Source organism: Copadichromis virginalis, linkage group LG13 (genome assembly GCF_057382275.1).
Source record: "Copadichromis virginalis isolate Kocher_CV1m ecotype Utaka linkage group LG13, C_Virginalis_male_GT1.1, whole genome shotgun sequence".
NCBI classification, from domain to species: Eukaryota; Metazoa; Chordata; class Actinopteri; order Cichliformes; family Cichlidae; genus Copadichromis; species Copadichromis virginalis.
The window spans coordinates 2064845-2075772 of NC_140630.1; the positions used below are offsets into that span (position 1 = coordinate 2064845).

The 10928-nt window shown below is 47.8% G+C and overlaps 1 protein-coding gene across 2 annotated transcripts in view; it reads right to left on the reverse strand.

The window, feature by feature from the left end:
• Positions 1 to 6832: 6832 nt before the first annotated feature.
• Positions 6833 to 10928, reverse strand: part of nfkb2 (nuclear factor of kappa light polypeptide gene enhancer in B-cells 2 (p49/p100)) — a 20151-nt gene continuing 16055 nt past the window's right edge. For both annotated transcript variants that reach the window (XM_085476880.1, XM_085476881.1), the window contains 12 exons: positions 10781 to 10891; positions 10433 to 10645; positions 10198 to 10339; positions 10000 to 10114; positions 9471 to 9678; positions 9186 to 9355; positions 8999 to 9101; positions 8748 to 8926; positions 8457 to 8544; positions 8204 to 8373; positions 7441 to 7552; positions 6833 to 7237 (listed from right to left, as the gene is read on the reverse strand). In XM_085476880.1, coding sequence (XP_085333006.1) covers positions 7167 to 7237; positions 7441 to 7552; positions 8204 to 8373; positions 8457 to 8544; positions 8748 to 8926; positions 8999 to 9101; positions 9186 to 9355; positions 9471 to 9678; positions 10000 to 10114; positions 10198 to 10339; positions 10433 to 10645; positions 10781 to 10891 — 1682 coding nt within the window. In that variant the 3' untranslated portion in view covers positions 6833 to 7166. The remainder of the gene's footprint in view (positions 7238 to 7440; positions 7553 to 8203; positions 8374 to 8456; positions 8545 to 8747; positions 8927 to 8998; positions 9102 to 9185; positions 9356 to 9470; positions 9679 to 9999; positions 10115 to 10197; positions 10340 to 10432; positions 10646 to 10780; positions 10892 to 10928) is intronic.

Here is a 10928-nt window from a genome sequence, read left to right on the forward strand (position 1 = left end):
TCAGATTACAGCCCAGAGCGTCTCTGACACCATGACTGAAAACGAGATGTGTGCCAAAAACTGAACATTAGTCCTGAATCACAGTGTTGATGGACGTGCGTTCAACCAGAGGGATCTAATCTGCTCTGTTTACATCCAGGTTCTGAGAATATTATAAATAATCTACACAATCCTAACGTCTCCCTCTGATCCGGTGAAGATGACTTCCTGTTCAGTAGGTACTCTTTTAATTCTGAAATAAGTGCTGACCTTTATTTTTTAGACAGTAAAATCTGTGACTTCAGGTGGATTTGAATATTGGCACTCTGTGACTTCTGTACCTCAGCAGGTCTGAAGCTCAGGAACAGGAAGTTTTTTATGTAAAGCTGCAGAGTTTGCACGATGCAGCTCATCAGGCTGACAGTGACAGGGAAGGCCTCCAGGTGGCAGCAGAGGATCAATGTTGAACTCTAACGTCAGGGAAAAACTCTGAAGCTTGTTTCTGTCACTGTTGGCCACGTAATGCTGGAACCGCCGGCGTCGGCTGTGGAAAAAAGAGAAAAAGGGGAAACGGCAGCTTCCACGCTGAAATCAGGAAAAACGTTCTGGATTATCTCCAGAACAAGCGTCTCCACGCTGTGTTTCAGCTGCAGGTACAACGCCACAGAGGGAACATTTCAAAGGTACCGAACAGAAATCAGTTCTTTGTGAACATTTTTACCTCATAACATGAAACCCGGGTCACTGGGAGTCTTCATGTGACTGAAAACAAGGAAAAAAACGCTTTTAGGTATTCTGGACACAAGAAGTCCGCTCAGTTTAAGCTGGCGTCTTTGGAAAAACCTGAATCCATCCTGAGTTTTAACCTGCATTCTGTCTAATGTCCAGCAGGGGGCGGCTTGTATAGAAGTGAACTTGTGGTCTCAGTCGCAGCTTTCAGGTCTTTGTTTATAAAACAGACTCATCGTAGTTTTGTCCGTGTTTGAGGTTTGCTCCCCTCGCCTTCTCGCAGTTCCCGACGTGAGGCTGGAAGATTCAGCTGGGGGCGTCTGTGGCATCAGCTAACAGGGCACTGCTGCAGAGCTGTGATTGGTCCATACCAGGAACACAGCCTGTAGTTAAAAGATGGACGGCGCTCTGGGGAACGAGTCATGTTTGGAGCACTTTTGAGGAACTGCGGCTCTGAATTGTTCGGCTCGTTCGCGACGCTCTCGTCTCGTTGGCCCGTCTCTGAGCACAGCTCCGCCGGTACCTTTGAAATGGCTCCGAACTCTCTGCTGATTCCTGAAGAGTCAGCATCCGTTTGAAAATCCATCCTTCAGCTTCTTCTCTTCAACATCAACACGCCTACGGCTGCAGGAATCATTTTTCCATATGTAGATGCAGCGTGATCTTTCAGATTAGGATGAAGGATGAGGAGGAGGTCGGGGTGGATGGAGGGTGAACAAAGCCCTCGGGTCTTCTGAGCTCTGGTTGAGGTTCAGGAAACCATTTTGGTTCAGTGTACATAAATCGTTTGTGGCTTTTTCCTGAGCCTGGACCTGGAGCTGCGCGCAGGTGACCGCCGGGCGGCAGGATTTGGGTCAGCGATGCCGTGGATCTCCGTGCGGAGAAATCGCTGCTTCGCCTGCTAACTTTTCTCGTTTCTGCTCCCGCGGTGCCGACTCCTATTTATCTCCCACATATCCTGTAACACTCCGTGTATTTCCGCACTGTGCAACGTGAAGCAGCGTAGGATGACTTTGTGTGAGCGTCGCAGCCGCTTTCAGCTCTTCGTCTGTGTCCTGTAAATAAATGTTCGCATTAACCTCGAGAAGCCATATCGTAGTTGGGCTGGACGCCTAGCTAGCACTCGCTGCGTTTTAGAGCACTTTGGTTTAGATATTTTAGAGTGACGCAGAGGTTGAGCCTCCTCAGAGAGGCGGCGCCATTAATTTATTCTGCTCGTCTCTCGAAGGACGACAAACTAGTTCCTGTGAAAACTTGCTTTGTTTTTGGGCTTTGCTGCGGCCTGAATGTTCGCCGCCGGCTCGCCGATTAGTATCTGTACATACGCTGTCACTTCCTGTGAGGTTTGGTATTAGTGAAACGCAAACAACTTGTTTGTATCATCCTGAAGGCTTCGAGGCAAAAAATAAAGAGATTTTCAAAAGAAAACATCGATGTTGAGTGTTTTTATTCAAAGGATCGTGAAGAGCTCCGTGCGAGTCACGGCTCCTCTGACTCGGTAGGCGTGGCTGGGATTTGAACCCAGCACCTTCGGTTTACAGGCTCACGTTTTAAGCTGCAGAACCTCGGTGCAACCTCACCTCATGCACCGACTTCAAGGAGCTGTGACAGTCCAGCCCCTTCGATGTGAAAACACTCTTAATGATTGTTATCTGCTTAATGTCTCCTCTTAGTAGTTTTAACATGATTCCTGTCATCTGTATGCAGACGCTGTCATTTCTATTAAAACCCGCCTCTCTTTTACTATTCAGCCATTTTCTGGAAGCCTGCCGAGGGGCAGCACCCGTTGGTTTCAAAGTTTGAAAGGCTTCTGGTGCCTCGCTGGTTATCAAAAGCTCCAGCTGCTAACTCAGAAACAACTGTTGAAAACGACCTTAGAAGAAATGTTTATATTCATGAGCATTTTTACATTAATAGAAGAACGAACAACAGTGAGGAATTATTCATTCAACAGTATTTGTAAGAAACATTGCATATTATATTATATACGAGGGCCAATGCATTTTCATTTAAGAATCAAAGTATACGTTCATTTAAGAGAAAATAAATAGCAGATTTTTGTTTTGCTTTCAAGAATGCTAAGTTTGAACATCTAAACGTCTCTGTGATGACACGGAGCTCCTGTTTGGCTTTTGTTAGCTTTTTAGGATGGAGGTCATCATTTTTGCCACTAAAGTAAAATTCCATCCATCAGGCAGAGATTTCATACCTGCTGATCTCTAATGTGGAACTTGACCTGCAGTGGCAGGACTATAGCTTCACAGCATAAGTTAGCAGGACGATTGTAAGAAGTAAACCACCTCTGTGGCACAGAAAACCAGGATCGACCCTGAGGTTATCGGGATGAGTCAAAGATCCTGTTTCCTAGGCCTCTAATACTATGAAGAAAGACTTTAAGCTTGTCTAAGTAACTTCAGGGTTGACGCTGGGTTTTATTTTACAATCATTGAAATTTTGTATGCATGTATAGAAACATTAATATTACTATATGATTCTTTAATGTCATTTCACTGTACTTGCTGTCAGGGCGCCGATGTCTTTTTAAACTGACCCCAGAGCAGAGACGACGGAGCTGGTTAGCAAAACAAAAGTGAGCCTTTGAACAACTATGAACTGGGAAAACGATGATGACTGCGGTGTGGAACAACAGACCAGGGCCGTGCAGAGAGGTTTAAAGGGGCGGGTGCCCAAAGTTAAAAAGGGGCACATTGAACCAGGCTGAATAACAACAACACACATTCATCAAGAGTCTAATATGGGAAGGGCAGGGCTGTGTTGATCTGAGACTGTAGACATTAAAAAGTCCACAGGAGAGATGGTAGCAGATTAAACAAGTGTCATGAGATAATAACAAAATGCAAAGATTGGTGACAGCGCTTGGAACCATAAGGACACAAAAAACTGTGAGAAATAATTTAGGCTCTGCCTGTGAATCACTCTTTGCTTCTCTTCTTCCTTCCATCCCATCATTTCATATATCACTCTCCACTTGCTGTCTATCTGAGAACAAGGCACAACTTGCTATTGCAATAAACTATAATCTAATTATCCACACCTAACAACTCCTGCACTTAATCTATAATAAAATGATGACAGAAAAATGTTATAGCCCTGCCTTTAGTAGCCTCACACAGCTCCTGCTGTTTCCTCCTCATGTCCTTACCAGCCATGTCTGCACAATGTTATATCATGAGTAATATTTTTTTAAAAATCCATCTAAATAAAACACACACATGCACGCAACAGTGACATGTTAGACCTTCTTCAGAATACTGTATATACTGTGGGCATCATGGTGCTGATCCAGAATCCTTACATATTTATTACTAGAGCTACAATAATAAAGCAAAGAGGAGGGGGAAGTAATAAATATGAAATAATGTCATTATGATGATTCCATTTGTTTCACTATCCACTCTGTGCAGGGCAAAGCTTATTACATGTTTAAACTGTAGAGATACAATCATTTTACTGCTGTAAAATCCAACTTTTGTCTTATTTAAAATATAAATCTAATATAATCTGCTTCTTAATGTATGTTCTTTAAAATACAGCGTGTTTCTAAATATATTATAACTATAATAATTATTATGTGGACATGCATATTAGATCATTTTTTAGTGAAATATAATCCCTCCAGAAAGGCAGGAAAAGCCCGGAAACTTCCTTTAAAACTAAATATGTTCCCTAAATATGTGACACAGCTGCAGACCCATGACAGCCTTACACAGGTAGCCAGCAGCTGTGACCAGCACTACCTGTGCAGTTAATAAAAGGACAGGTAATGTTTGTCGCGCTGTTGCACACACAGCACGCTCGTTTGTTTCAGTTCGTCAGTCCAACGTGTACGTAATAAGCTGATACTCCTGGGTGCTACACACTACAGTGTACGCTGTACACCTACTTACTGGTTGTGTCGCATCAGTCTGTGTCTCTGAGTTAACTTGTGTTTCTCCTGCAGCTCCGGACCGGAAAAAATGCGCGTGCTCTTTGTGAGCTCGTTCCCGGCTCGTAACCAGCGCGTTCTGCCGTCAAGGGCGATCATTGGTTAAATGTGGTCATGTGACTGATGCAAGCCAGATCCTTTTATTTAGCAAAACTGTGATTAATAGTTAAATATTATTGCTGAGGAGCACAGACAGGACTCCGCACGCACACATTAAAAATGATTTTTTTTTTTAAAAGTTGCCTCAACAAAAGGGCACTTTGGGCACACATCAGGAAAGGGGCGGGTGCTCAAGCCCCTCTAGCCCCCCCCCCCCCCCCCCCCTCTGCACGTGCCTGCAACAGACGACCGAAACACACAGGCTGTATCCCAATCCAGGGTCTGCAGCCTTAAAGGCCGCATTTTAAGGCCGATTACATGGCCCAACATATCCCAGAATGCATAGCGCGGCGGTGGGTGTGGATAATTTTGCAGGAAAAAAAAAACGGCGGATGAGGGGCGGCCGAAGAGTGAACTTTAAGTACTGAATATGATGTCACTTATTGATGTGCAAATGTTTAATAACGAAGAACATTAAAACATTACTGTTGGCCACATGTCGGCAAAGTCATGTGACATTAGTGACGTTTGTACTAACTTGGTTTTAAAGCCTTTACTTTAAAATATACGTCGTTCAATAGCTGAGCTTCATCTTACAGAGAATGATCAAAGCTCATGTAGAAACAAACACATGAACAAAAGATTTTCTCCTTCATTTCTGTCAAACACAGCTGTATGACACGTTTACAGCTGTTAGTATCATGGTTGCTAGGCAACCTGGGCATCACAACGGAGGTTAGACCGTCCCATTTCACAAGCCTCGCACTTCCGGCCTTAGCGGTCTTTAAGTACGCGGCCCTTGAGGATCGTTGAGGCTGCAGACCCTGAATTGGGATACAGCCACAGACTAGAGGTAATCTGGGGAGTGGAAACACATGAGGAAACAGCTGACACTAACAAACCTAACGACTCTGTCAAAATAAAACAGGAAACACTGAGAAAACACAATAATCAAAGAATAAAACAGGAAATACACAAAACACTGAGTGGCAGACCCGGTGCTGTGACACAGACAGGACTTTGTACCTACGCTGAGGCTACTACTGGCTAATCTTCCCTCCCTCACATGGTGACAGTTTTTCCAGCAATGACATCATCTAGTAAATGAATTCATGGCGTATGCCAAATTTGGCAAGTTCTGGTCATGAGTTATCTAAAAATAAATCTGTTCGTCACACAAAGAAACAACTTGATCAACAGCCGATAAACTCATGTCATTGAACTTGGTCTCCCACTCGTATCTAAATATGCGTCTGAGGTCTGATCGGGTGAAGCTGGTTCTGCTGTAGGTTACCAGTGTTGCACTGTGCTGTGAACACTGAGGAAGTTTACCCACACACACAGACCAGTTCGTCCTCTTTGACTCCCACCACCCTCGGGAACACAAACTGGGAGTAATCAGGACAACACAGAAAATGTTCCCACAAAGGAACACACATGTGCAAAGGAGGCTCTTAAAACAAGGTTATCATCAAATCAGAGAAGCTGCACAGAAACGAAGGTCAGACACCAACGAGGGAGAATCAGAAGGACAAACAGGAAGTCAGGTTTGTCAGTCTTCTCCCAGCACGATGTCCCAGTGTAGCTCAGACACACAACAACACAGCAGTGCAGGGAGGACCTCTGCACAGGAGACAGATGCAGTGAAAGAATCCATGATGCAGTCTGAGCTCCTCCGTCTCCAGGTGGATCAATCCTGTGCTGATGGTGAGTCGCCACTTTTTGTTCGCCTCTTGGATCAGAGTTAAAATCCTCTTGCTGAGAGATTACGGTGTGTCAAACACCTGAGACCGCGAGCTTAGCTCCTCCTTTAAACTTACCTCAGAAAACGCGGCCACATGGCGGGCAGGTCGCCGTCTTTTCATTCTGGTAAACTTCAATGTTTATTTTTAATTCCTCTCTGAAGTGCGGTCTGATTGGCTCATATTTCACATCAAACTTATACGTTTAGTTTTGGTATCGTCACTTTATTTTTGAGGTGCTGGGATCGTCCATATCAGGGAGCAGGCGTGCTGCGTTTCAGACCGGACAGAAAATGGGAAATTCCAGTTTCCAGAATGGAGAAGAAGCAGCTCAGTGTGAAAGTGAAACAACAGATTTATTGATCATTTCATCCACCCAACTTTTCAAAAAGGTTATTGACACAACACACATACTCTTTAATAAAGTGAAATTATTACAGGAAAATGAAACATAAGTTAAAAAGAGCACGCTCTGAGATCTATGGTACAGTTTCAGCGTCGATTCGTCCATCCTCTGTATTTGTTTTATAAAAAACTTCATCTTGATTCGCTGAGCTGGATTTCAAATGTTCGTCTCAATCCTACAGGAAGCAAACATTTACAGTCCGATCTCTGAAACCCGCTGCAGGTTTCTGATGGATCGCAGAAGGATGGTGCTCGTGACGCACTCGTCACTGCACGCCCGCGGGCGGCTCCACGTCCTCCATTGGTTGGCTGCCGAAGCCGCTGTCGACAGTGACGTCTGATTGAAGAGAAGAATAAGAACGAGGTGAGTGGGTCTGTTGGACGTAACAAAACGTAAGCAGCACTTCGATGTTAGATGTGAGACTAAAAACAGATTCCAGTCGTCGCTGTTCTGCACATGCTCAGTACCGTCCTGCTCTATCGCTGCAGCGTGTAAAACATCAGATCTGAGCAGAGCTAACGGACGCCTCCGTCAGTTACCTGTGTTGTGTTTGTCGTCTCGGAGCTCGGCGTTCCTCAGCAGTCGGACTCCTTCTGTCAGACCGAGAGACTGCAGAGCTTCAACCAGGCCTTCGACTGCACCTCCACCCAGCTGCAAACACACACAAACGTTTAATCTGACCTGCAGCTGTCACAAAGCACACCTCTGCAGCTTAACGTGTAAGACTGCCACGAGCTCCTGTGAGATACATGAGTCACACTGCTGCAGTACCCACATACTCCACCAGGAGGAGCCCATGACATTCAGTTTGTTTCAGTTCTACAGAAAATCACCGAAGTCCCCTCCAGGTGCTTTACGCGGTACGTTAGAGACTCGGCAGTAATAACAGACGCGTTGCTGCTCACAGGTGTCACAGGTGTGTCTGACAACCTGATCGAGATAAACAGGAAACGTCCCTCACAGAGTCTTCCTCTAAATAATAAACTGACAGCGATCATGTGACTGTGTGCACAGGAAGTAGCAGCACAGCTTACGGAAACATCTATGAGCACCAGCGATGCTTCCTGTTTGTGTCGCAGAGCCGGGGCGTGGCTGGCAGGTGAGCTGTTACCTGCAGCTGATTTCAGGGTAAAGACCCTAAAACGGTGGCGAGGACGAACTCCCTGTTAACAGGAAGAGACCTCTAATTGACTCGGGCAGAGGGAGAGGCGGACACGTGGGGTGCCATCACGTGAGGCCGGCTGTCAGACGTGACCCCGCGCAGCCTCAGCGAGGCACGTGTGCAGTGGGCGTGGCTCTTACCTTGTAATGGCGCAGCAGCTGGCGGCAGGGCGTCGGACTGTCCTGGTACAGGTGAGTCAGCGTCATCATGCCCAACTTCTCCGCCAGTTTCTTCCAGGGGACGTCGCCGACGCTCAGCACGTTCACGAGCCGTGACAGCGTGTCCTCGTCGAGCCCCGCGCGCTCCACCTCTGTGGCGGCATCGCAGCTTCACGTTAGCTTGTTTTTAGTAACATCTGAAAGCCGATCAGCTAAAAAGAGAAAACCGACAAACCTTCAGTGCTGCTGGTCGTCGGTCTGATGTTCCCGCTGCCGCGGCGATCCGACTTCGGACTCTTAGATGGCGACAACACTTTCCTGACCTGAAGAGGTGATGTAGCCACACACAACAGCTTCTCTGTTAGCGTCCTCACAAACCGTAACGACGTTCAGAAAATGCCACCTGAGGGTGTACTCTGATTACTCTGAATCGATTACCCCGCTGTTTACGCAGTTGGTCGATCACATGTACATCTGTCGTCTCTACATCTGGAAAATATGCTTTTATTTTGAAAGTACAACTTACCTTTTGGCATTTAGCCAGGTCCAGGGGGGTGTGGCCTCCTGCAGGTCTCTTGCGGGGATTGGATGTCTTTGGGGCGACCTCTCGCTCTTTCTCTTCTTCTCTGATTGGTTCATCTTCATCGTCTGAGGAGGAGGAGCTGAAGAAGAGCGGCTCATCGTTTTCGATGGACTTATCAGCACCTGAGGAACAACCCACCTTTAATCACCTGTTTGTTAAACGTGGCTCCGCCTCCCCATGTGTGCGTGTCTCACCTGCAGCGATGAGCATGGAGCAGAAGGTCGGCGAGCTGAGGCTTGCGGCTAGGTGGAGCGGCGTGTTTCCTCCAAACGTGCAGGCGTTAACGTCAGCTCGGAGCTGGAAACACAAAGACATTAATGACATCAGATTCACACTGCCGGTTGATGTAAAGAAGCTCCGCCCCCTGCTGTGTCTCGTTACCTCGGTGATGAGCAGGCAGGCCACCTTGAACAGGTTTTCTCTGACGGCCAGGTGGAGGGCGGTGTTCCCGCTCTTCTGCTCAGGCTCGTTTATTTTGGCTCCGCCCTCCACCAGCAGACGCAGGCAGCGCTCGCCGTCCCTCCTCACAGCCAGGTGAAGTGGGTGGAGGCCTGACGGAGAGAAACGTTTCGGTTACTTTCAGCCTTTTATATTTCTGTGTGTGTGTGTGTGTGTGTGTGTGTGTGTGTGTGTGTGTGTGTGTGTGTGTGTGTGGCATCCTCTCACCGTGGAAATCAGGCATGTTGACCAGGTGGGCGTGGCATTCTCCCAGGTGAGCCAGCAGGAAGCGAAGAATGTTGTGGTCCCCGGCCAGCGCCGCCAGGTGGAGGGGGGTACGGCCATCTTTGTCCACCAGGCTGGGGTCAGCCCCCGCCTTCAGCAGCACCTCCACCACCTTCACCTGCCGTGTGATCACCGCCAGGTGCAAGGGAGTCTGCAGAGGAGGAGGAGTCAGCGGTCATGTGATAAGGATGTTTTGCAGCTTCCTGCAGCGCCCTAACCTGCCCAACAGGTGTGTGCTCCGTGCTCCGATCAGAGCACAAACACTCCAAACAGGAAAAACTTCCCAGGACTTTACCTGCGCATCTGAAAACACCTGATCTGCCAGTTTCTGCTTACCTGTCCTCAGACTGCAGCTAAAAAGATGAGGCGAGTTCTAGTTTACCTAGTAACCTGTAAACTATGCAGGATGTTATTACCTGTTACAGCTGGGTTTACTCATTATCTACATCAGACAGGAGGGGGAGGAGCTTACCTGCTGGAGGTGGTTGGCTGTGTTGATGATGCCTTGCTGCTGGCTGCTGAGCAGAGTGTGGATCAGCTGCTGGATCACACCTGTCTGATGATGGATGATGGCCAGGTGTAAAGGTCTGGAAGGAGAAACAAACACGTGAAGCCACCAAACAAACCTCAGAGGAGAAACTTGCTGTGATTGGTTCTCAGAAACACTCACGTGTCTCCGTTTCCATCTTGGATGCCACACAGGTGTCTCTGGATGGCGAGGAGGACGCGAGCGTCTCCAGTGCTGCAGTACTGCAGCAGGGCGGTGGCGGTCTGCCGGGCGCTCTGAGAGACTCTGCTGTTGAGGGCAGCAGCTGGAAACGCAGCACAGGTGGAGGTTCAGGTGAGAGAGCGTACAGCGGCACGTCATCGGCGTACGACGAGAGGAGAACAGTTTTGTTTCTTACCGATCTGAAGGAGCTGCTGACGGAGCGGCGAGTCGCTCTGTCCTCCTGTCTGTCTGTCAGTCTGCTGCTGCTGCTGAGCAGCACCTGACTGAGGGGCGGAGCCTGACATCTGAGCCCCTCCCCCATTACCGAAGCCAGAGAAAGAGACATTAAAAAACCCTCCCGTTCCTGCTCCTCCCCCGGCTCCATTCATCTCCTGGTGGAACTGAAATCCTGCAGAAAGAAGATTCAAAACTCAGGACGGCTGAGGAAAGCCCGGCGCCGCGTCCGTTTGAGTCTGAGAGACGCCTTCCTCGTGTTCATGCGAGGAAATCCCCCTTCTCATGCCAATCTTAGAAACATTCCTACCTCCTCCTCCTGATCCACCAAATCCCCCGGCTCCTCCTCCTCCTCTTCCTCCTCTCCAGTGCTCATAGTGAGGCAGCGGCTTCTGCTTCTTCCTCAGCACCTCCTCTTTGTCTGCGAGGGAGAGAAGACGAGACGATGGTGACGGAAA